Genomic DNA, 26,900 nt, shown 5'->3' with positions numbered 1-26,900 from the left:
GTAACAGAAAGGCAGAAAAACAAAGTCAAGCTGAACCAGACAGGCCATATGGAAATAAGTGAATGATTAAATGGACATAAAGTGTAAAAAGAACCTTCCTTTAAACAAAAACATGAAATCTGATCTTCACTGCTGATGACAACTCTGAAAGAGGCTGTAATTCAAGCCCACACACACAAATACACACAGAGAAACCCACACAGACACACCCACTCAGTGACAGCGTTGGTTTCCTCCGGCCGTTTGGCTGATGAATAGAGGAGTGGCTAAAAATAAACCGGCGGCACTAATGAGGTCATGTGTGATGTACAGTAAGACACAGGCACAGCTCTGTTTGGCTGCAGCCAACACGCACAAACACAAACAGACACAGACGCAGACAAACACACCGTGAAGGCAGCGTGAGCACGGCAAGGACGGGATCTCAGACTCAGACATGAGGACCTTTCTCACCAACAGTCTGATGAGGGATGTCGCTAACTTTCAGCTCAAGCTAGCTCTTTATCTTTCTAACACACAAAGATGCAGGATACACAGAGAAAAACAGTGAAACAAGACTGTGTACGCTGTAAATGTTTAACAAGGTCCAACACAAACACACCCTCTGTAACTTCAAACCCAAACATGTCATCTCGCTCTCTCCTCACACTTTAATTTACAGAGCTAAACAGAAGCACTGCAGCTCATCAACCTCTAGTGAAATTATGAAGCACCTCCAAACATCTGCAGGGAAATGTGCTTAATCATGTTTAACCTCCTAAGACCCTGCATCCACATATGAGGACATTACTTTTTTGGCTTTCCTACATTACTGCGATCATTTTTGGTATTAGAATTGATGTCAATACTGTCCAAAATGTCCGTTCAAGTTTAAGGTATTTGCTTGAAACGCTGGGATAATTTGCTGTTTGGATATTTTAGGGAATTTGCTTGGAAGTAATCAAAGTATTTTTATGGAAAATAAGAGGATATGTTTGTACATTTTGGATGGTTTCATGGCTTTAAATGTATTCTATTTTTTTACGCATTTTCATGGGAATATGGGGAAATTATTACTAAATTTTGGGGGAATTGGATCGGGAATTTGGGGTTCAGGATTGTTCTTTGAATTTTTGAGGATTTTTCTTAGAAAACATTAGGATGTTTGGAATGTTTCCATCATTTTCATGGAATTTTGGAGAATGTTTTTGAAAATGTCTAGAATTTGCCAAGAAATCTAAGGGGGAATTGACTTTAATATTTCAGGAATTTGCACAGAATCTTTTTGGGAATTTTCAATGGATTTTCAGGCCATATGAAGAATTTTCACCGAAAGATCTGAAGACTATCCATGAGATACTTTAAAAATATATTTAAGAATTTCCAAAGACTTTTTTTAACTTATGGAATTTTGGGGGAAATTTTTAGTGGAATGTTCAGGCTTTATGAAAAAAAACTTCACTGAAAGATTTGAGGACTATCTAAATAAAATTGTGTACTTCTAATGAGAAACTTTAAAAATATATACTTAAGAATTTCCAAATACTTTTTTTAAATTATGGAATTTTTTATTGGAATTTTCAGGCTTTATGAGGAATTTTCACTGAAAGATTTGAGGACTATCGAAAGAAAAATTTGGGAACTTTTCATGAGAAACTTTAAAAAATATTTTAGAATTTCCAAAGAGTTTTTTTTTAATTATGGAATTTTTGGGGAAACTTTATTGGAATTGTCAGGCTTTATGAGGAATTTTCACCAAAAGATTTGAGGACTATCTAAAGAAATATTTGTGTACTTTTCATGAGAAACTTTAAAAATATATTTAAGAATTTCCAAAGACTTTTTTTTTTAATAATGGAAGTTTTAGGGAAATTTCTATGGGAATTTTCAGGCTTTATGAAAAATTTTCACTGAAAGATTTGAGGAGTATCTAAAGAAATATTTGTGTACACTTCATGAGTTACTTTAAAAATAAGTTTAAGAATTTCCAAAGACTTTTTTTAAATTATGGAACTTTTGGGGGTTTGGAAAGGAAAATTTCCAAGAAATTCCTGTTCAACAACAAGAACAACATTTTAGTTTATCAGACTGTATGTTTCCCAAACAAGTGGGAGAAAATATATTTAGCATTTCCAAATACTCAGGTCTCAGGAGGTTTTGAACAATGGAAGTTTTGGGAACACTTTCTATGACCTTGTGTTTTGCTGCTTTATGAGGAATTTTCATGTTCTGAAAGATTTGAGGACTATCGTAAAAGAAAAATTTGGGAACTTTTCATGAGAAAATTTAAAATATGTCTTTCCACTGACTAAAATTTCCAGGATGGAGCTGCTGAATTTTTAATTATGGAATTTTGAAACTTTCCTGGAACTCATTTCAGGCTTTCAATGACCTGCAATTTTCACAAAAACAGCACTTTGAGGAGTATCTAAAGAAATATTTGTGTACACTTCATGAGTTACTTTAAAAATAAGTTTAAGAATTTCCAAAGACTTTTTTTAAATTATGGAACTTTTGGGGGTTTGGAAAGGAAAATTTCCAAGAAATTCCTGTTCAACAACAAGAACAACATTTTAGTTTATCAGACTGTATGTTTCCCAAACAAGTGGGAGAAAATAAAAAGGCATTCCAAACAAAGGCTCAGGTCTCAGGAGGTTATTGATCCTGGCATGAGAGCCAAGCCGACACAGCAACACTCTTAATGACCTTGTGTTTTTGCTGCTTTGCTCATCGTGTTTTTCATGTTCTGTTTCTCACTCCTGTAAACTGAAAACATCTTAAAAGCTCCACCTCTGATGGACTCGTTCATCAGCAGTTTAAGGAAATGTCTTTCCACTGACTAAAATCCAAACTATCCAGGATGGAGCTGCTGAATGGCTGCCTCCTTTCTGGCAGTTGTCCGGAGGAACGACTTTCCTCCTCCAGCTCCTTCCTGGAACTCATTTCAGCTTTGTCAATGCACCTGCACTTTCAATCAAGACAACAGCACTTTGAACTAGTTATCAATAAGTTAAAGATTTGCCTCTCTGTCAAACAGCAGCCCACTTAAAACTCTTAGTCAGGTTGATTATATTTGATTGTTGGGGTTTTCACTTAAATTCCAAACACGGACAAAACAGCAGCCTGCTTGGTACGGACTTGTGTCAGGCTGAATGAAGTGTGAGGGATTATTAAAGGTTGCTGCGGCTTAATAACATTATTTCACTGCTCCAGATTAACTAGGACCCTCCCTGATTGCGTAACTTAAATATCAGTCATGTTTGATATTTCTGCTGCCTCCAATGGAAGGACCGCAACAGCATAAAAGAGAGTAGCCTGGGACACAACATACGCCAGGATGATGACTTCCATGTTCGTTTGATTGCAAGTTTCTGTGAGAGCTCATGTCTGTGGAATCTCCACCGTCACATCTCTGCAGAATTCCTGGGTGAATGCTCAGCTTTAGATTTGCAGACTCGCAAAACACGTCTAATGACCTCCTTTATTTTGTTTCGATCGTGCATCTGCAAAGTCTTCTGCATTTTCTTTCCCTCAACAAACTTTGTGACTCCACAAACTCTTTCCTAGTAACATGACTGTCCCTAATGACTCTGACAACATTTTTGCCACTTAAAACCCATTTTTTCCATTTCAAACCCTCTCCAACATGTTTTTCTGTCTGTTTTTACCACTTCTAAACCAAGTCTTGCCACTTTACAGATGTTGTTGCCTCTGTTGACCCATTATTGCCTCCATTAACCACTTTTTTTTACCACATTTTACACCCATTTCAATCACACTTCACTATTTGATATGCTCATTTTTGCCAGTTCAACCCATTTCTGCCCTTTTTTCTCTCTAAGTTAAGCCTTTTTTGCCAGTTTATATCAATTTTCCATCCATTTCACCAGATGTTTTGCCTCTGCACACTTCACTATTTGATATGCTCATTTTTGCCAGTTCAACCCATTTCTGCCCTTTTTTCTCTCTAAGTTAAGACTTTTTTGCCAGTTTATATCAATTTTCCATCCATTTCACCAAATTTTTCACTCATTTTTGCCAATTTAAAGTCAGTTCAGCCACTTTTTAATTCCCCTTACCACATCTATGCCCGTTTTTGCCGCTTGAATCCATTTTTGCCACTTTTTGCTTATTTGTTGCCAATTTTATCAAATTTTTGACACTTCTAACCAATATCTGCTACTTTTTAAAAGTTTCACCACCTTTTCCACCATTTTTTGCCATTATTAACCTATTCTAGCCATTTTTAACCTATTTTATTTCTGTTTTTAACAAAAGGGATTTGAACCCATTTTCAAGAAGGCTATCTACCACACAAATGAATAAAAAATATACTTGCTTCTTTGGTAAGAGTGGTTATTTTTCAGGTTAAAGCTCTCCCCTTTATCCCTCTCTTATGGGCGACCTTGTCTGCACAAGATTCTAGATTGTGCATGGCTGTGTTCAACCACCTTCAGGTACAGTGGGGGTCCCCGGTCCCTTAGACCTTTATTTTTGGGTTCCTGGGCTGAAAAGGTTGAGAACCACTGAGCTAATCCAACACCAGTTAAACCATGACACCAGTTCATCACTTCAGGCAAAATAAATGATAAAAAGCTGACATTGAACCTTCTCGTTGAATAGTTTAGTTCTGGGATTTTTTGAAATTTAGAAATATTGTAAAGTATTTTATGATAACTCTAATCCAGTGGTGGACTCAGATGTTCGAGGGGGAGGGGCAAAAATTCTAAAAAAAGGCACCTGTTTCGGGCAACCACTGTGAGGTTGTGGCATACTGGGCCCCTGAAAAATCCTGTATGCCTACATGGCCGATGTTATTGAATTTTATTGATTTTCTTTCGTTATTTTTATGTGCTTTCCTGTTTGGATGTTTATGTCTTTTGTTATTATTATTTGTTATTATTATTCATGCATGGCAGAGTCCCCTAAAGGTAATAAAAGCCAAATTCAATGACACAATCACCCCCACTGACCTGGTCCGCCATGTTGAACCCTCCCTCTTGCTTCTCCGTCTTGATGTTGGACAGCTTCGGTCCGTCGCTGGGCTCCATTTTGATCGCTTTATCTAGGATGCCGTTATCATCCCGATCCAACAGATATCGAAGCAAAGCATTGTCCTTCTTTTTGGGGCTCCCAGGCTCCTGTTTGGCGCACAGTTCTCCCAGGGTGGCCATGTTGTCGCCCGAAGCGGACTCCGGACCGATGGGGTCTTTTCCAGTAGCTTCAGCAGTCAGCTTGGCTAATTCCACAGGTGAGGTGCTGTTCTGCAGTAGTCTGTGGAGAATCTTGTGTTTCTCCTTTAACGAGGTGGAGTGGTTGTTATGTCCAGCACCACCCATGGCGCCCAACCCAGCTAGCTGGTCCTTGCAGTTCTGATCATCCCCCAGAGGCGGTGGCGAGCCGGGATCAGACGGCTCTAACTTGGTGGTGAGGAGCTGGAGAAGTTTAGTGTGCCCTTTCGTGTTGAGAAGACGATTTGAGACATCACCAAGCTCCTCTAAGCTTCCAGTGCTGCCAAAGCTGTCAGGGTCGCCGTCTTTCCCCTCGCCCTCCTGGTTCTGGGGTGACAAATCCTGGGGCTCCCCAAACGCTCCAAAGAAGTCAGCCTCCAGGTTGTTCTTGGCTAGTTGGCTCCCAGTGCTGGGGCTCTGGAGGCCAACTGACTTCCCGTCAGGTGACTCTGCATGCTGCCCCTCGCTGTGTGCCTGGGAAACCCTTTGGCCCTGGCTGAGGGCCTGCAGTGCACTGAGAGAGTTGAACCCCTGGCTGGTTCCCGTGCTGCTGCAGACGGATGCTGGTGAGGGGAGGCCGGCTGCAGGAGAGAAAGAGCCGGCTGGATGTTGGGGGAGGTGGGGGCTGCTGCAGTTGCTGCTGCTCGCCGCCATGCTAGGGCTCTGGCGATGATGGGGGGACAACATGGCACCCTGGGCCCCCGAGGTGACGCTGGGGCTTCCCTGGGCTGAAGGGCTGCCAAGTTTGAGTGAGTGGCTGTTTCCCTGAGGCGTGGATGACCGGCTCGACACAGACCCGAAAGCTCGTCCCTGTGCGGCCGTGGCGGAGTGGTGGGAGTTGCTGGTGACACTGGCATCAGGGGAAGGGGAGGGGCCACTCATGCTGGTCGGGGTCATTGGTTTGGACATGCCTTGGCTGCCTGATGTGTCTGGGGTTATGCCGCCCATGTTCTCCCTGCAAAGAAAAGAAAACAGAAATGAGTATCAGGGTGTCAAACTGAGGCTGATTTTGGCAAGAGTTTTGAGTAACTAAACTAATTTAAAGTTAAGTTAAATTTCTGTTGATTGCATGCCTAAAGCAACCACGTTTTTGTGAACAATCTTTAATGGGATACTGAAAAATGTTCTACGCTTTCACACTGACGATACCCAGGGTTGGAAGCATAAAAAGATCAAAAAGTCAAGGTCACTGGGCCTCTTCTACATCCCTTGCTTTTGAATGTAATATCCCATGGGTGCTTTGATATAGATGTTCAATTCTGGCACAGATATCCACTCTGACAGAAGGATGGACTGGTTAGATTTTGGAGTTCAAGGTCACTGTAACACTAAATCTTGTGAACACAAAATTTTAAGATTTCTTTGAGAGATTCTTGTTGAATTTGGCACAAATCTACTCTTGGACTTGAAAGTGAACTGATCAGATTAGTAGCTCAAAGGTCACTGTGAGCCCAACACATGAGGTTGGCGTATTATAGAGCGGTGTTACTCAACCATGCTCAACTGAAAAGGCAAATTGTTTGTCAACTCTGTCGGATGTTTGTCAACTCTGTCGGATGTTTGTCAACTCTGTCAGATGTTTGTCAACTCTGTCAGATGTTTGCCAACCATTTGGATGTTTGTCAACTCCGTCAGATGTTTGTCAAATCCGTCAGATGTTTGTCAACTCTGTCAGATGTTTGCCAACCATTTGGTGATTGTCAACTCTGTCAGATGTTTGTCAACTCCGTCAGATGTTTGTCAAATCCGTCAGATGTTTGTCAACTCCGTCAGATGTTTGACAACTCCGTCAGATGGTTGTCAACTCTGTCAGATGTTTGTCAACTCCGTCAGATGTTTGTCAACTCTGTCAGATGTTTGCCAACCATTTGGATGTTTGTCAACTCTGTCAGATGTTTGACAACTCCGTCAGATGTTTGTCAAATCCGTCAGATGTTTGTCAACTCCGTCAGATGTTTGTCAACTCCGTCAGATGTTTGTCAACTCTGTCAGATGTTTGCCAACCATTTGGATGTTTGTCAACTCTGTCAGATGTTTGTCAACTCCGTCAGATGTTTGTCAACTCTGTCAGATGTTTGCCAACCATTTGGATGTTTGTCAACTCTGTCAGATGTTTGACAACTCCGTCAGATGTTTGTCAACTCCGTCAGATGGTTGTCAACTCTGTCAGATGTTTGTCAACTCCGTCAGATGTTTGTCAACTCTGTCAGATGTTTGCCAACCATTTGGATGTTTGTCAACTCCGTCAGATGTTTGTCAAATCCGTCAGATGTTTGTCAACTCCGTCAGATGTTTGTCAACTCCGTCAGATGTTTGTCAACTCTGTCAGATGTTTGCCAACCATTTGGATGTTTGTCAACTCTGTCAGATGTTTGACAACTCCGTCAGATGTTTGTCAACTCCGTCAGATGTTTGTCAACTCCGTCAGATGTTTGACAACTCCGTCAGATGTTTGTCAACTCCGTCAGATGTTTGACAACTCCGTCAGATGTTTGTCAACTCCGTCAGATGTTTGACAACTCCGTCAGATGTTTGTCAACTCCGTCAGATGTTTGTCAACTCCGTCAGATGTTTGTCAACTCCGTCAGATGTTTGTCAACTCCGTCAGATGTTTGTCAACTCCGTCAGATGTTTGTCAACTCTGTCAGATGTTTATGAACTCCATCAGCTACCTTTTAGTGTGTCACAGAGTTGACAAAAATTAAGATTGATGGGCAAAAAAGTAATATATTGGAAACAATGTTGAATTAATAATCTTTTCTTTCACACAACTGCTAGTCGAGATGTCAGCAAATCTCTATTTCAAATTTATATAGTTAAACAAAAGTATAAATTAAAGTTTGGGATGTGTTTTGATCACTTTTTTAAAGAATCAGTGATATTTATCTTGCATGTTCCTTCTTGCACACATCTGATGAAAATACAAATAAATGAAGGTTGACTATTAAATTTGACAATTAACACCAACTGTGTAAGTGTGGGAAACAAACTGATTGAGGTGACCAACAATGGTTCATTTATGATGGCAAGTGTATACTTTTTAAGGTTTTAATGGGGGGAGTATTTTTCCAAATTAGACTTAAAAGAGACAGGCTCGATAGCCACACATTTAGTATCACTGCTGTAGAGGCATATAAGTCTGTAGTGATTCTACAGAGCTTTACATTTCCCTACTCTGCTGTGTACATGAAGTTCCACCAGGCTGGGATGAAATGTTGCTTGTGCTGCTGTTTACATGATCAGAAATGTTCATGCTTCATTTCTGAGTTAATGAAATTATTTTTCAAAACTGTTAAGATTTAAAAGTTTGATAAATGCCCCTTCAAACTAAATACGCCTGTTCCAGTTTTAAAAGATCAAAGAAAGTGTTTTACTGGGGACTTTTTGGAAAATATCTATTTATAGAGGTGACTGTCTTTTAGGATTTGGCATGAGTAGCCCATGGAGATATGAAATAGCTCCCTTTGGTTCAGCTTCAGTCAATCGTGTCATAAACAGAAAGCATTTGTGACACAGTGTACACAGTTGAGAAAACAGAGTTGTAACACAGAAAAGCTTTAAAGACAGAGCGACTTCAGCCTCATACCAAACAAACAAAGCTCTGATTGTGCTGACTGAGTATTGGTGCGATAATTTTCAGTGTGAAACTTGTGGAAGTAAAAAGGCCAAATTCTCGCCATTGATCCCTGAATACTCGGGGTAACAGGCCTGGCTTTGTTTCCTGATCGCCGTCCAATTCCTGACTCTGAATGGTCACGCCAAAGGCTGGACGCTGGCTGGGCTGCAGCCGCTCCCAGCGGTGGGAGAGAGAGGGGTGGCGGTCCTGTAAACTGGACTGACTGGTAGTGCTCGGGTCAGTTTTGGTCTTCACGTATAGAAGAGAGGTTCTGAATAAGAGCGTCTTTGTTCTTAACACAAACTGCTGTTCAGTGTCTTTGTTTAGATCAAGGGGAAACTCTGAGAGCAAACATGTGACAGCAGAGCGAAGACAAGGGGGAGATACGGCATGTTAAAGAATAATATCTCAAAAAATAACATCTTTTGTTATTTTGGGGATTATTGCAAGGTTTTTTTTTCCTTCAGTGGGCTGGACAAATATAAGGAGAGAGATGGGGAAGGCATGCACCAAACATGCACCACCATAGGGAGTCAATCCTGCAACCAGTGCATTGAGGACTGCAGACTCTGTATATGAGTGTCTGTCTACTAACAGCCAAACCAGCTCCTGCAGGCAGCCTGGGTTTGGATCTGACTTGTGGCTCTTCTACATGTCATTCCCAACTTTCTCTCTCCCCAGTTTCCTGACTCTATCCACTGTCAAGACATTCAAAGCCCAATAACTAGATTCAAAACTGTGATTTTGAATGTAAAACACACTAATGTCAAACTATAAAGTGCCTGAGCACAGACCTCGGAGTGAGGACCCTTTTAAAACTGTAGGTGCTCTAATTATGTCATAGAAAATTGTCCCCCAGTGGAAATTATCCTAGTCTTTTTATGTAGGGGCTCAAAACATTATTCCTGGGACAGGGTAAAAGCTACATACATGAAATTAGTACATATATGAATGGACTGGACGAACAAAAAAGTCTCTTGCAATCATCCTCTAAAACAGTGGAGCTGCATGTGGCTCTGTTGTGATTATTTGTGGCTCTTTTATGTCTTAATTTGAAATATTATTCCCCAACAAAACCTTAAGAAGGAAAGTTTTTTTGCCCTTTTTCACCATTTTTAGCCACTTTTCATCCATTTAATCTTTTACCATTAAATACCACATTTTCCTATTTTTTTGCCCATTTTTGCCACTTTTTTGCATTTTTTTCCCCATTCTTTGCCACTTCTATCCAATTTTTGCCCTTTTTCAACATTTCCTCACCCCATTTTCACCCATTTAAGCTACTTTATACTCATTTTTCCCCCTTTTTTCCCAATTTTTGCCACTTTAATCCAATTTTTGCCCATTTTAGCTACTTTTTGTCATTAAATACCATTTTGGCCTGTATTTTGCTAATTTTTGCAACTTTTTACTCATTTTTTTTCTCACTTTTCCCAAATTTTGCCACTTTTATCCCATTTTTGCCCATTTTAGCTACTTCTTTTTCCAGTTTTACCTTCTTTTACCCCTTATTCACCCATTTAAGCTACTTTTTGTCCACTCTTGACTGCTTTTTTGCCCATTTTAGTCTTTTTCACTCATTTTTTGCCACATTGGGACCATTTTTTGCCACTTTTAACTCATTTTTTTGTCGCTTCTCACTCATTTTTGCAACTTTCTGACCCTTTTTCCACCTTTTCCTCCCCATTTTTGCCTATTTCACCCATTTTTGTTGCTATTTCACCATTTTTGTCAACTTAAACTTATTGTTATTGCTACTTCAAGCTGTTTTTGCCACTATTCACTGCTTAGATAGTGGCTCTTGCAAAGGTATTTTTCAACAGTTTGGGTCTTTGGTTGAGTAGGGCAAGTAACACTGCTCTAAAATGTACAGGAAGGTTTCACATTTTAAGAAACTTGTCCAAGGGATGCTATCTGATTGACTTAAGATTTTTTTTGCTTATTCTAGACAACATGGAGAGCTAAACTTATGCTAAGCGTGAGTTGTCACGATAGGGCAGGGCTGTGAGCCGAGGCCAGACTTGGGCTTCATTTCACTACGTTTTTTTTTTCCCATTATATCTACACAAACAATGCCAAGTAATTTTTAATGCATTTAGTGTTGTAATTGGCCTGGAGCTTCTAAAAGAGCTGATTTCTTAAAGAAACAAAATAAAAGTCCAAACCAGCTACTAGAGACTGAGTACAATATCCATAAACCAGGCTCAAGCTTAGCATGAAGGCTGCAACCCTGCAGAAAATCCAAAGGTAGATAAAGAGTTTGTATTACCTCTGCAGGATGTGCAGCGACATGTAGAGCTGTGGTTCGTTGGTGGCATTAGATCTGACCAGCTTGCTCTTGGTGTGAGCCGAGACGATGGTCCCGTCTGCCAGGGAGAATCTGTACAGGGGGCTGAGGGCGTGACCGTTTCTCAGCACTGCCAAGAGAACGACATGGACAGAGAAAAATCACTGTGACAAACAGTGCATCTATAAAATAGATAGTTTGACAGCAACTGACAAAGATCCAGAAAGAAAAGAGCACAAGCAGGCTGGATCATGAAAATAATGTTCACTTTAACAAAAATCAACAAATCTACACCAAAGGCTAAAAAAGGGAGAAAAACTACCAGAATCAGCATAACCCAAGATAGTAAGAAGATTCAAAATCAACCATCACCATCACCCTCACCCTCTTGCTGGTGTTTCTTGGCGAACGACATCTCCCCGTCGTTCTGCAGGTGGAACCTCTGAATGCATCTGCGGACCAGGTCCTCCCAGCCCGGCTTCATGGACGCACGGAGAAGACTCGTGTCCAGAGATGTGATCTTTCCTGGAAAGTCCATGTTCAAGTTAAAATGAGGTAACTATACTCATACCCACAGGTCTAACAGTAGAGTTAACATTTTCTTCGCATCAGTGATTTTGTTCTTGTGAACTGTAAGATACAGTCTGATACAGATAGAGAAAAAGGTTTTAACCATCTCAATGTTTGATGATTTCCAATCAGTTCAGAAAAGGCCACAACATTCAGTTTCTCTGCAGCTCTTTTAGTGTCATCTCTTACCTTTTATACTTTGTTATAACTAGCTAAGGCACAGTTTTGTGCTCTCAGTAACTGATAACACTGATAGTTGTAAGGCACAGACCCACAGTGCATGTGCCATACATCTAACTCTGCAGCTCAGTTGTTGTCTTTACTGCTGGGTGTTGACATAGCCCAAAAATTCAGAAAGGTAACGGGTGACACAGCATAACAGTTTCAGGTAAAACAGCACCACATAACTCATTTACAGCAGGCGGTTCCTACCTTGAAGGTCCTGTCTCGTGGTGAAGCTCTCGTAAGATGGCATCACAGGTCTCTCCTTGACTGGGACTCTTCTTGCCACACAGATAAGACATGACTGGAAATCTGCATGATTGGAAAAGTTTAAGTTAAAATAATCCTTCACTTCAGCTAGATGCAAATCTAAAGGTATAGAACAGTTTTACTCAACCCTGCTCAACCAAAGAGCCTAATTGTTGAAAAATACCTTCGCAAGAGCCACAATCTAAGTGGTGAAAAGTGGCAAAACGGCTTTAAGTAGCGATAAAAATAAGTTAAAGGAGGCAAAAATAGTCCAAAGTGGCAAAATGGGGGCAAAAAAATGAGAGAAAGGTGAATAAAATGGGCAATAAGCAGTGAAGAGTGGCAAAAATGGGCAAAAAAAGGAAACAAGTGCTATTTAATCACAAAAGGTAGCTTTAATGGGCAAAAATGGTGAAAAAATGGTGAAAAGGAGCCAAAATGGGATTAAAGTGGCAAAAATAGGAAAAAGTGTCCAAAAGAAGTGGAAAAAATAGGCAAAAAAGAGGAAACAAGTGGTATTTAATAACAAAAGGTAGCTTTTATGGGCAAAAAATTGTGAAAAAATGGTAAAAAGGAGCCAAAATGGCAAAAAGTGACAAAAAGAAGTGGCAAAAACGGGCAAAAAATGGGCAAAAAAATAGGAAATTTAATGGCAAAACAGAGCTTGAATGGGCAAAAAATGGGGAAAAAATGAGGAAAGTAGCCAAAATGGGAAAAAGGGACAAAAATGGAAAAAAGTGGCAAAACGAAGTGGCAAAAATGGGCAAAAAAACAGGAAAAAGTGTTATTTAATGGCAAAGGTAGCTTAATTGGGTGAAAAATGGTGAAAAAAAATGGTGAAAAGGAGCCAAAATGGGATAAAAGTGTCAAAAATGGAAAAAAAAGTGCCAAATTGAAGCGGCAAAAATGGGCAAAAAAAAAATGGAAAGAAAGTTTTTTAATGGTAGCTTAATAGGGTAAAGATGACAAAAAATAAATATGGGAAAAATGGGATAAATGCGTGAAAAATGGGATAAATGGGACAATTAAGTTTGAAAAAGCCTTCTGTATAAGTCTGGGAAACAAACTGAATAATGTGACTAATTTCTGATGTCAAAGCTTCCCTTTCTAAGGGGAATAATATTTCAAATTAAAAAAAAAAAAAGAGTCACAAATAATCACAAAAGAGCCACATGTGGCTCCAGAGCCACACGCTGAGTATCACTATGGAAGAAAAGAAATATCCAGGACAGGAAGTCGGGCTGTTACACGGACTGTTCCCATTGTATCTACCTTTAGCTTAAACCCCGTCTGTGTGTCTTAACGTGTGCTCTGTGTTTGTAGGTAAGTGTGAGCTCACACTTTGTCTCCTGGGTGGTCTCGTTCCGTCTGCCCACCTGTTATGGCTCCACAGCATCCCTCATTAAAAACACAAGGTGATAGGTCTGCCTTATTCCTGTTGGTCCTGCTGGCTGTAAATTCACAGAGCTCATTAAAGCTACTGTGAATTCACTTTATAGACTTAGGAAGAAAACCATAAAAACCTCATGTCCTAAATGTGGCCTAGGTGATCACTGTCTATCCCTTCTTTAACCTCAGGCACGAACCACGTAGTGGAAAAGCACCCTAGTAATTCTCTTCCTATGGTATCAAACCTGCTTTTATTTTGAAAGAACATAAGGAACTTCTGGTAGGTCACAGCTTCAGCTTAACCACAAAAAGAACTTGTTACAGATAGATAAGTAAATGGAAATATCTAAATGCAAAGAATAAAGAAGTTTAAAAAGGTTTGAGATTTAGGAATACTTGAAAAAATCAACAACATTAGACTCCTCATTAAAGCTGATTGTTTGGTCGCCATCTTTAGCCTCAGTCTCAACCTGCAACCCTCCATCTGTCAACCAGACATCGCCCTGACGTAGGTGAAAGATCGGCACAATATCTGCTCGCCAGACATCTAAAATTAGAGTGCCAGACAGACTTTTCCCCTGTGTGTTTGTGTGTGTGATAAGATAAGACAAAGATGACAAAGTGCCACACACTAATTAGTCCCTCCCGGTGGATGGGAGGGGAGTCAGAGAAAAGTGGTGATGAAAGGAGGACAGGACACAAGAGAGTGAGGATGGAAGAGTGACGGAAAAATGACAGAAAGTCAAGTTGGAGAGGGAGGGAGAAGCATGTAGGAGGGCAGACGCAAAAAGAAATGACAGGTACTGTTGAACCTCGCAAAAGAGGAGAGATTGAAACAAAGCGATCAGAGCAGAGAAAGACAACCAGGATCCCAACCTTCGCCTTCTTCCTTGATCGACTTTGGTTCGGAGACGGCGAAACACTGCATGGTCTCGTACTTCTGCTGCGAAGCGTCCGGCTGGTCAGATGCCGGTCGGGCTTCCCCGTCGGCTCGAGGGTTGACCAGCATACGGCAGTTGAAGGTGTGGCTGTTCCTGCTGGAGGAATCGCTGCTGCGATGATTGACTGGAAAAGAAAGACAAAACAACAATATGGGCATGATGCTCTTCCTTTAGTTGCCAACAATCCCACTAAAATGCACTAAAATGCACCACCAAAGAGGCAAGAAATACTACATTTCCTAGGAACATAATGTGGCTTTTCACATGCTCCTGTTGTGCTATGAGCAGTGATATTATGAGAGGTTAATGGGCGGCTTTGGGCTTATATGAACTGCTAAACAGCTTCCAGTTTGATTCATACAAATATATATTTAGCCACCATCAAATATTTGTGCTGAAAGTAGGAAACTGTCTTTGATTCAAAGAGTTTATGTCATAAAGAACAAGCTTGCATAGAAATGATCCTGTTTGAGAGTTTTGGGTAAGGTAATGACAAAAATTTCAAAATCACATTGTGTGGCTAGCTAAACCCAGAGTTACACACATGATTAATAGGATTTGGTCCTCAGCTTAACGATCTACCACTAAATTTCTCTAAGCTCGCCAAGACGCCAAGTCCTGTCAGTGCAAAAGTTAGCATAATATTACCACTACCTGCCTGGCTACCCAAACACGCTGGTTTGACATCAGGTTGATTGTTCAGGTTGATTTAGGAGGATATAAATAAAGCAGAGCAACCATCATGCACATTTAGCCGAAGTATTTTCTGAGGTAAGAAGCTCGGGAAAGAAGTTGCAGCCAATTTTCAATGGGGTTAGCAGTAGCTCTGAGTGCCAAATGTGACTGAGCAGCTACCTCTGGAGTTGGAAAATTAAGCTGTTGTAGAAGTGCATAAAACTGCAGTTCCTTAATTGTTGTCTTCACAAATAAAGACGTCCCCATTTGAACACAACTCAAACGTGCATTTCTACTGCTGAAACAAACTGTTCCCCCAGAGGTGTAAGCTTTTCAGATTTATTTTGGGGCTTTTTATGCCTTTATTGACAGAGGAGGATAGCGGACAGGATCGGAAACGGGGATGAGAGAGCTTGGGAGAGACATGCAGGAAAGAGCCACAGGCCTGGTTCAAACCTAGGCTGACCATAAACATGGGGCACACCTTAAAGGGGACATATTTCACCCTTTTAAGACAAGTTTATACTGGTCTCAGAAGTCCCCTAAACATGACTGTGAAGTTTGTTGCTGATAAAACACTCCAGTATTGGATTTTTGCATGTCTAAAAACTCCTCTGTTTCAGCCCTGCTCAGAACGAGCTGTTTCTGTGTCTGTGACTTTAAATGTTAATGAGCTGTCTGACTCCATCCCTGACGCTTTTATCCAAAGTTATGACCTGACTGAGATTTGAACCATCAATCTCCCAGATCAAAGTCAGCAGGGTAACCCACTGAGCATCTCAGCTGGCAGCTGAGAGGAAGATCAGGAGAAGAGGGCGGGACTTTCTTCTAAGAAGGGAGAGTCAACTCCCCAAATGACATCATGAGGGTAAAATCTGAGAACAGCTTGTTTCAGCACACATTTTCTGAAAGGTGGAGAGAGAGAAGGTGGAAGGGATTTTTCTGGTACTTGGGGGGATTGTGGACAGGCCAGGGGTTTATGTTTTTATTAGAAAACCCTGAAAAAAGTGATTTTTGCATAATATGTCCCCTTTGATACACTATTGCTGCACCCAAGACAGTATCGCTAGCATGGCTACTGGTTTGGACTTTGAGCCTATTTAGACAGCGCATTAGCATGAATTGGTATCCATTAAGACCATTCAGACACTAGAGGTAATGATCACTTTAGATGGTGTGAAACTCGATAGCTCAGATCAGCGGTTTTCAAACTTTTTTCCCCCAAGGCACACCTAAGGTTAAGCCAAAATCTCAAGGCACACCATATTTAAATCCATACAAGACAGACTTTTTAAATAATGTTACAGTCAAGGTGGCCTATAAGAGGAGATAAAGGGGAGAGCCAGCCAACTGGGGGGGTCATGGAGATGGCAAAAATGGGCAAAAGGTGGCAAAAATGGGTTAAAAGTGATTACAAAACATGGCAAAATTGGGCAAAAAGTAGCTAAAAAAAGTCAGAAATGGGCGAAAATTGGTAAAAAGTGGCCAACCAATGGGTTAAAATTGGCTAAAACTTGTTGAAAGTGTCAAAATAGTGGCAAAAATGGGTTATAATTGGCCTAAAAGGATTAACCATGTGAAAAGGTGGTAAAAATGGGATAAAAGTGATAAGAAAAAAGGGCAAAAGTGGGCAGAAAAGTGGCATAAATAGATCACAAGTGCCAGAAAAGTGGCAAATAGGGTTAAAGTTACTACAAGGTCATAAAAAGGGGTTAAAAGTGATGGGAGAAAATGGCAAAAAAAAAAAGGCCAAACAATAGCAAAATTGTGTGAAAAGTGGCAAAAAGGTAGCAAAAATGGGTTAAATGTGGCAAAAAGTTCCCAAAAAAAGTTGCAAAAAAAGGGGCAAAAGTAGTAAAAAGAAGTGGCAAAAAAGCAGTCAAAAGAACTGGCAAAAATGGCTACAATTTTTTTTTTAATTGGTTAAAAATAGCACGAATTCATAACTTTAACATCAATTTCAACCCAATAAGAGCTTGCCATGCTTTTCAGCTCTAGATGAGGTAGCTGTTAGCCAGGATGCTAGCACCAATGCTACTGATCCAACACACACGCACACTGATATCATCAATACATCCCAACTGGGGAGGTCCCATTGCTTCCATATGCTTCCTTATTCAGCCAGCTTGCCTCCTGATTGGCTATCGTCATGTTCCGTCATGAAGACGGATTGCTAATGCATAGTGTTGCTGCACGGGCTAATGTGCTTCCTGTTGCTCTTACCCAGGCTCTTGGGCAGCAGGTTCTTGACTAACTCGGAGTGATCTCCAACATGCAGGATGCTGTAGACGCTGGTGTTCATCAGCTCCTCCTGCTGGTAGTGCAAATACTGGCTGACATTCTCAGAGACAAACACGATGTTGCCCTCCATGTTGACCACAAAGAAGAAGCCGTCCAAGGCCTGAGGAGAGGAACAAAGACACGAAATGAGACAGCAGAAGATGACTTCTGTAGAGAGGTATGTTGGTTTAACTTCACCCAGAAATGGTAAAGGCCAGGAGCAAGAACTTAGCAAAAAGAAGACAGAGATTAAACCATGAAGCAAACATTCAAAGCCCACAGGAGGGAACAAGAAAGTTAAAAAGGCAAAAGGGATAAAGAGAGGAGAGAGGATGTTAATTAAAGTTCATCTGAACTTTCCACCCAAGGCTGATTTACTTCAATTAAAGATGTGAGGCTAAACTTGAGGTGCCACCCCTCTGACTTTAGCCTGCCAACCTCTGAAAAACATTAAAGATAGCATTTTCACCATTTTATATGAGAAAAACTCTTCAATCAGCCTCGGCTTTAATGACACAGCTCTTTTTATAACAACAGTTTCATCGCCACCAAGGAACCTTTCATCTGTAGAGCAGACTGATACCAGAAAAAGATGACGACACTGGACTGTGGAGCAGAGGAAACGTGTTGTGGAGTGAACAATTAGGCTTCTGTTTATTGCCACGTTTTAACAGCTTTTCACCATTTCCCACCCATTTTGACACTTCTTGCCTTCCTAAACCCAGTTTTGCCACTTAAACCAAATTTTTGCATCTTCGAATTCATCACTGCCACTCTGTAACCACTTTACAACATGTTTTTTTGGCCAATTTTGTCACTTTAAACACATTTTTGCCCTTTTTTTTAACCTTTTTATGACTCTTTTCAATTATTTATTTTCCTCTTAAAGTTATTTCAATTCCTTCTACTTTATTCTCTGGCATCCTGACATTTATGAACACCATGGCTTAGCTCTTACAGACATTACTCTCCAAATGTCTTAGTCTATGTGCCTATCCCTACCGTAAACATCGTCAAAAAAGGTCATTCTGTTTTAAGAAGAGCAGTTTATATTTTTGAAAAAGACTAGATTTTACCAATGATCAAAAAAAGCTTCCTTTATGGTACAAAAATAGAACTCATAATATTTCCAGGCTTACAAAGTCTACGTCTTTAGCAAAGTAAGTGTCTATATTTTCCGTTCTTTCATTTCTGTCGATTCAGCATTTTCCTGTTGTATATACAGACTGTGATTTAACCTTTAGCCCGCCATATGTCTACACAAACCTCCTCCTGTACATGCCTGCTTATCAATGCTGCACAACAGAAACAGCAGAACTGAGTAGAACCCTATAGAATAGATGCGTCTATGCCAGAGAGACCTCACCCTACATCCTGGCCAGTAGAAGCTATTTATAGCCTTTATGTTTGTGGGAGAGAGAGCATGTGTGTCTGTGGTCTAGCTCCTCCCCGTCTTTGCTAATCTGGCTTTTAAGCAAAGGTATTTATACCTCATTGGGCTCCATGTAATACGTCACCACACACGTGCGCTCACAAACAGGTTGGCTTGATGACGGCATCGATGCTAACCAGAGGAACTCTTATCTCATTCTGTGCTGCTGCAGAGTACAACGCCATTTAAAGTCAGACAGACGCTGCAACAGCTCAGCATGAGCTTCACCCAGCACATATGAACGAACTTCTTTATCTGGGATCTGAATGACTGTCCTGCATGGTGGAAAATTCAAACAAACAGAGAAAGGTAGTTGATCTGGCTCGTTCCAGTCCTCCTCTGTGAACTGGGTCAGTCATCGTCGCTCCTCTGACTGTCCTGTTTTGTGTCACTATCACTTCAACCTTTGGACTCTTCACAGTGAGATAACACAGGACAGTATAAGTTTGGCTGAGCCTACCTCCAGCATCATGGGCCCCAGGGTGTCTTTGTCAATGACGCCCGGCCCCGTGGACGAGACATCGGCCTTCTGCACCTCCTCAGCATCGGCAACTGGAGCTTTTTCTGTTTGAGAGAAACGAGAGGAGAGGGTTAAAGGTATCTCCCAAACCTTATCTGGGCATTAATTCTCTTTGCATGAGGACAAACATTTTCAACAGAGAATACAGAGGGTGTAGACCTCTGCCATGCAGGAAGTCCAGATGCAATGACATGCAAATCTCCAGATAAAGACACATCAAGAACGGGAGGACGAGAGCAGCCAGAAGCAGAGAAACACCTGAATAATGACTGAATAATAACAGTTTATGAACCTCCTGAGACCTGAGCTTTTGTTTAAAATGCATTCTTAGTTTCTCTCACTTCTCTGGGATCAGTAGAACCGGATAAGTTTAAAAAGCTCTTAACCAAAAATGATGTCCACAAATCTCCTGTTTCTGCAGAAAATACATAACTGGATAGGTTTCTGAGCATGTTTTGGCTGAGTGTTGGCCACTTGGTTGGTTGTTGGGGGTCTTTAGTCAGGCATTGAGAGAGCTATGATGGAGTCATCTTGGCGATGAACCTCAAGGGCATGTAAAGGGCAAGCATCAACAACATTTCTACTAAACGCTCTGAATTTGCTAGAAGTTTTCCTTCCAGAATCCACACTAATACCCTAGACCAGTGATACTCAACGTGTGGCTCTTTTGTGATTATTTGTGACTCTTTTATATCTCAGTTTGAAATATTATTCCCCCAGAAAACCTTAGAAAGGGAAACTCTGACCTCAGAAATCAGTCACATTAATCAGTTTGTTTCCCAGACTTATACAGAAGGCCTTAAATTTCAAAATTAATTGTCCCATTTATTCCATTTTGCCACATTTATCCCCTTTTTGCCACTTTTCACCCAATTAAGCTACCCATTCTATTAAATACAACCTTTTTCCCATTTTTGCCACTTCTTTTTGCCACTTTTATCCAATTTTGGCTCCTTTTCACCATTTTTTCACCTTCTTTGCCCATTAAAGCTACCTTTTGCCATTAAATACCACTCTTTTCCTTTTTTTTTGCCCTATTTTGCCACTCTTGACTGGTTTTTGCCCATTTTAGTCACTTTCTCTCTTTTTTTGCCATTTTTTTTCCAGTTTGGACCATTTTTACCACCTTTTACTTATTCTTATCTTTATTTCAAGCCATTTTGGCACTTTTCACCACTTAGATTGAGGCTCAGGCAAAGGTATTTTTCAGCAGTTTGGCTCTTTGGTTGAGCGGGGTTGAATAACACTGCCCTAAAATGTCTGAAAAATTACCTAAAATCTCTGTAAAAATTCTTCAACATATTTCTAAAGCATCCCAAAAAAAAGAACCCCAAAATGACTTGAAAACTCCCAAAATGTTTCAGTTAAACTTCAAAATAAAGCCTGATCATTTCAATAAAAACTTCCCCCATAAATCCATGAAATTCTTAAAAATGTCTTTAAAAAATCTCTAGATCTAAATAAAGTTCCCCCTAAAATGTTCCCTGAAATTTCAATGAAAATTCTTGAAAATTTCTAAGGACACCCACGCCCAAAATTCCCAATCAGATTGCCAAAAATGTACAAATAAATTCTGAAAATATTTAATGAAAATAATTTTCAAATGTCATAGAAAATTACCCCTGAAAATGTACAAATACATTTCCAAATGTCTGAACAAATTCCCCCCAAAATAAAAAAAAATTCCCAAGAAAATACAAAAAAATTCAAAACCTTCAATGAAACCCTCCAAAAAATACAAACATATCCCCTAATTATCCATGAAAATTTCACATTAAAATCACCCTAATATTTCTGGCAAATAACTTGACTGTCAATGGACATGGGACACGATCATCTCTAAAAGTGTAACAGCAGAAATATTTACGCTGCAGAGGAAATGTCCGCGTATTTACACGCAGGGTCTTAGGAGGTTAAACCACAACGCACTGGTCAGAGATCTCCTTAAGGTTAAAAGACTCGCAAAAGCCGATGGATTGTCCAGATTCCACAACCAGATCCATCGCACAAAGCTCAAATCTGAAGCTACGGTCCAGTCTGAAATTACTGACCAATCAGCACTGTTTCTGGAGAACGAGGTGACAGCTTTGGGCGTGGCATTGGTCATCCTGTAAGACGGTAAACAATGGCTGCCACTGGTGAAGTGTTCAGCTTAGCTGCAGCTAGTGGAAGGTGTTTTTTCTTCTCCAATCAGAACAGGACAAGATGTTTTTTGTGTTTTTTGTGCTTTTTGTAGAAAATGTTTAAGATAAATCCTAAAAACACAGAAATTTGTTAGTAAAGAGAGACAGCATGTTTAGCGTCCTGAGAAAAAGACGTTTCTTTCTAAAAATCCACAATAATTCCCTAAAATATCCAAAAAATTACCTACAATTTCTGCAAAATTCTTAAACATATATCAAAACTACACCATAAAAAGTACCCAAAACATTCTTCAAAAAGTCCCAAAATATTTCGGCAAATATTTATCATAAAGCCTTAACTTTCCAGTGAAAAATTGGACCCAAAATTCCACATATATTCCTGAAAATTTTCCAGTAAAGCCCAAAAGATCAAAGCAAATTCCCTTTAAAATTTATCAGATTCCCTAAAATTTACAAATTCATTTAGAAAATTCTATGAAAATGGTGGAAACATCCAAACAAATTCTCTGACTTTTCCATGAAATTTTTTTGACAATTTAAAACATAATCCTCCAACCCAAAATTCCCAATAAAATTCCCAAAAATTAAAATTAAAAGGCCTGAGAATTTCCAAACAAATTTCCTCAAACAACTTTCCTTAATTCATATTAAAGTGCTAAAATAATTCAAAGAAAATACCCCCAGAACTTTCATTAAATCTCTAAAATATAGCCCCTAATTTCCATGAAAATATTTGAAAATTTTCGAGCAAATATCCAAAGAGCAAATCCTCCTGAATTTAGTTAAGCTCTGATGGACATTCTGGACGACTGTCTCCGACTGTGCAGAGATCCTGACTTTGTCATAGGAAAGCAAACGTATGTGCATGCTGGGTCTAAGGAGGTTGGTGGATATCAATAATCATATATGTGCTGATGTGCATGCTGAGGGGTGGGCGAGGTGGAACATATTTCCATCTGCCAAAGGGGGGCCCTGTAGAAAAGGTTTGGGAGCCACTGGACTGGGTCAAATGTGGGCGTGGTCTGCCTTTGTACTCTCAGATTTGATGAAAAGACACCTGCAAAGTCTGAAGTTCGCAGCATGAACACTGCAGACATTTACACCGAGCTAAAGGTTTTTTGTTTGTTTTTTTACAGAGGTTAAAATCATTCCTCTTCCACAGAATCCCAAATCTAATCAGTGAAAGAGGAAGAAAAAGTTCACAATGTGCTTAAAAGAATCCAGTGAATGCATGACTTAGTAATGCTGTGGTGAGGGAGCGTGTCGAATGTTGAAGCTCCACATCATACGGCCGTCTGTGTCTGTCTGTTTTCTATGAAGCTCTTATCATGGCTCGCCCTCTCTAACAGTTATCGCCGTTTCCTAGAAATCACTGACAGCGTTGTTTTTGTGATGTTCCTAGCCAAACAAACACAAACCACATTTGTGTTTCAGCAGAACTTTCACTGCCTGCATTCATGGGTTTATCCATCCACGGTTACTCTCTCTGCTCCGGTCAATTATAACCGCCACAGATGTAATGATGCACAGTTTGAGTGCCTGGAGGCCACTTCTCACTCTCCTCCCAGGCTGTACCACTGACTGTTAAGCCTCCCATGGCCCCATTAGGCCACATAGCTGACATTCCTGTAGTGGGACCAGAGCTGGACGGAGTCATCAGCCCCTAAAGCTGTCACTGCTGGACCCTGCTGGAGCTGCTGACATGTAGGTTAGAGCTGGTTAGACTTACATTTGTCGGTTTGGCTGCTATTTTCTGTTGAAGCAGTGACACTCAACGTGTGGCTCTTTTATGTCTTATTTTAATTTAAGTCATACTTTATTAATCCCCGAAGGGAAAATTAAATATTATTCCCCAAGAAAACCTTCAAAAGGGAAACTATTTTACCCTTTTTCACCATTTTTGCCACTTTTCATCCATTTCAGCTACCCCCTGCCATTAAACACCACTTTTTTGCCACATTGTTGCAACTTTTTACCAATTTTATTGCCTCTTTTATTCCATTTTTGCCTTTTTCGCCATTTCATCTCCCCATTTTCACCCATTTCAGCTACGCTTTGCCATTAAATACAACTTTTTAAAAAATATTTTGCCCATTTTTGCCATTGTTTTGCAACTTTTTCCCATTTTCTGCAATTTTTTACCCAATTTTTGCCACTTTTATCCCATTTTTTGCCATTTTTCCCGTTTTTCTCTCCATTTGCACCCATTTAAGCTACCTCTAGTCATTAAATACCACTTCTTTCCTAATTCTTGCCCATTTTAGCCACTTCTTTTTGCCACTTATAACCCATTTTTGCCTTTTTTGCCACTTTTAGCCCACTTAAGCTACCTTTTGCCATTAAATATCACTTTTTCCAATATTTTGCCTATTTTTGTGACTTTTTCCCAATTTTTGCCAGTTTAATCCCATTCTGCCCATTTTAGTTACCTTTTGCCATTAAATACCACTCCTTTCATACATTTTTGTCAATTTTGACACTTTTTTCAACTTTTTACCCAATTTTGTTGCCACTTATTTTCCATTTCTTCCTTCTTTCACCATTTTTCTCCCCATTTTCACCCATTTGAGCCACCTTTAGTCATTAAAACCCCTTTTTTCCTAGTTTTGCCCATCTTAGCCACTTTTTTTTGCCACTTACATCCAATTTTTGGCACTTTTCACAATTTTTTGACACTTTTCACCCATTTAAGCTACTTTTTGCCTTTAAATACTTGTTTCCTCTTTTTTGCCACTTCTTCTTGCCACTTTTATCCAATTTTGTCCCCTTTTTCACCAGTCTTCACCTATTTAAGCTGCTTTTTGCCATTAAATTCCACCTGTTTTCTACTTTTGCCCATTTTTCCAATCCTAACTACTTTTTGTTGATTTTAGTCCTTTTCACTCATTTTTTGCCATGTTTTTGTCAAATTTGGACTATTTTTTGCCACTTGGAACTAATTTTTTGTCACTTCTCACCCATTTTTGCTACTTTCTGACTTTTTCCAACTTTTCCTCCCCATTTTCGCCTATTTTTGTTGCTTTTTGACTATTTTTTGCCACCTATAACTTATTGTTATTGCTACTTCAAGCTGTTTTTGCCACTTTTCACCTCTTAGATTGCGGCTCTTGCAAAGGTATTTTTTTCAACAGTATGGCTCTTTGGTTGAATAGGGCTGAGTAACACTGTGTTGAAGCGTTTGTTATTTTCATAGTATGATAGTAAAACATTGCTCACAAAAAGCTTTCTTCTCAATCCATAGCAAATTCCTTTTCCTGTAGTTTAATTCATGTCATAATCTTCCTGAGGTTCCTTATTTTCTTTCAACAAAAAAGCAGCTCTGTATCCCAACAGGAAGTAAATTACTCTAAGTTTATCCCCGAGTCCTGAGAGCATGCATCACGGCACTGCACAGCATCACACTCCTGAAACCGGCCTATTACATGACCTACTGGCAGCATATTCATAGACACAAGAACAGGGTCCAGGACAGAACCCTGAGGCCCACCACAGACACTAAGGAGCAGTGGTGGACTTTTACACCACCGAGGCTGTAGGGAGACGCTGACATGATACGGCCAATAAAGCCTGATATTTAAAAAAGTAATGCACTCATAATGGATCTGAATTTTGCTGAATTTTGAAACTTTTAACCACTTTTCCCTACTTTAGTTGCCCATTTTTGCAGCTTTTTAGTAATTTCTTACCATTTTTTTTCCACTTCTTGCTCATTTTTGCAACTGAAAACCAATTATTGATACAGTTTGAGCCTTCTAACTTCTTTTTTAACCATTTTATGCCACAATTTTGCCACTCTTAACCAATTTTTGCCCATTTTGACACCTGTCGCATATTTTTGCACTTTCAAGCTGCTTTACGCCATGTTTCTGCCCATTCTTTCCAGATTTTTTGCTTCTTTTCATCTTCTTTTTGCCACCTTTTGCCCATTTTTGCAACTTTTAATCTATTTTCACTACATTTAACCCCTATTCACCATTTTTTGCTCATTTTTGCCACTTTTCACAATTGCTAACCAATTTTTTCCCATTGGCCCATTCTTGAAACTTTTCACCATTTTTTTCCACTTTAAAGCAGCTTTTTCTGCCCATTCAATTGCAACTTTTGACCCACTTTAACTACTTTGGCCACCCAGTTTTGCAACTTTTTGCCACCTATAGGCTGTGATATTACCATTTAATGATGCTTAATCCCCTTAATTTCCCTTCAATTGTGATAAAATTGAGTTTTCAATGTTAAACATCAATGTTTTACTGTACTATCACAGTCTAAGACTTTCACTTTCACAGCTTTCTTTGACAATTTTAGTGAAAAGGAACTTTTTCATGTTTATCTGCTTATATCGAGATTGTTATCGATCAGAGACAAAGTGACTAAGGGGTTAAATATTTCATGCAATCTTTGTGTTACAGTTTTACAATCAGCTTGGATTTTTGCCCATAATTCTAATTTCTGATCTTCTTAGTTGCTGTCTAATCTTCTGTAATATGATTTATGCAACACAGCTTATATTTCACAGCTTTCTCATGGAGGCTTTATGAGTGAAACCACACACTTCTATGCTGTATAACCTCGTTAATGATTAGATACTGCAGGTGGAGACGACAGCACTCAGCCTGAGCTGAGGGAGCACTGCTGATCTGGCAGAAAATGAAGCACAGCCATCGTCCATCTATTATCTGACCCTGCAATTAAATGGCATTAGAGGAGGCAAAAACACACCCCGCTACTTTACACCATTTTCAAGCCGAAAATCTGAGTTATAGCAGCATCTGTAAATTTCTGTTTCATGATTGATAGTGTCTGTATTTACTGATCGTACAGCCTCCTTCAACTCTCTCACAGCTCTAGCAGCTTTGTCTCTCCACCGTCATGAGTTAAAAACTTTGGCTGCAGGACAACAGCTGTGTGACTTGTGTATTATCTGTGAGTGTAAGCGAGTGCTTATTCAGCTGTTGTTTTCAGACACAAACAGCGCTAAAACACGGACGCCGACCGGCTGACCTCAGGGACAAAAAGAAGGAGAAAAAAGAGAAAGAGGCCAACTAAAGGAGAGGAAAGGGGGGATGAAGAGGAGGATGGAAGATTGTTTTAAGAGAAACAGAAGACGAGACAAAAATGAAGACTCTTGTACTAATGTGCACTTTTTGTCTTTTTCAGATAGTAGGGGCCCTGTCTCCACATTAGCCAGATTGTTTTCCTGCACTTGCAATTGGCGATATGCATGTAGCCGTTTTGAAATCTGCCAAGAAGAAGAAAGAAGACGAGGCAATCACGGCAACTAATCGCATCAATATTTGTTCATGCTCCATGCAGACTATGGAGTCTATCCTTTAGGTGACTAAGAGCTTTAAAGATGCCAACAACA

The 26,900-nt window shown here is 39.9% G+C and overlaps 1 protein-coding gene across 3 annotated transcripts in view; it reads right to left on the bottom strand.

The window, feature by feature from the left end:
• Positions 1–26,900, bottom strand: part of LOC121519607 (nuclear receptor coactivator 2-like) — a 121,761-nt gene that overhangs the window by 16,549 nt on the left and 78,312 nt on the right. For all 3 annotated transcript variants that reach the window (XM_041802378.1, XM_041802380.1, XM_041802379.1), the window contains 7 exons: positions 19,332–19,435; positions 17,383–17,560; positions 14,420–14,608; positions 12,116–12,217; positions 11,498–11,638; positions 11,096–11,243; positions 4,953–6,165 (listed from right to left, as the gene is read on the bottom strand). In XM_041802378.1, coding sequence (XP_041658312.1) covers positions 4,953–6,165; positions 11,096–11,243; positions 11,498–11,638; positions 12,116–12,217; positions 14,420–14,608; positions 17,383–17,560; positions 19,332–19,435 — 2,075 coding nt within the window. The remainder of the gene's footprint in view (positions 1–4,952; positions 6,166–11,095; positions 11,244–11,497; positions 11,639–12,115; positions 12,218–14,419; positions 14,609–17,382; positions 17,561–19,331; positions 19,436–26,900) is intronic.

This window comes from Cheilinus undulatus, linkage group 13 (genome assembly GCF_018320785.1).
Source record: "Cheilinus undulatus linkage group 13, ASM1832078v1, whole genome shotgun sequence".
In the NCBI taxonomy this organism is placed as follows: domain Eukaryota; kingdom Metazoa; phylum Chordata; class Actinopteri; order Labriformes; family Labridae; genus Cheilinus; species Cheilinus undulatus.
The sequence above is the reverse complement of the archived record's forward strand: the minus strand, read 5'-3'. Positions and strand labels throughout refer to the sequence as shown.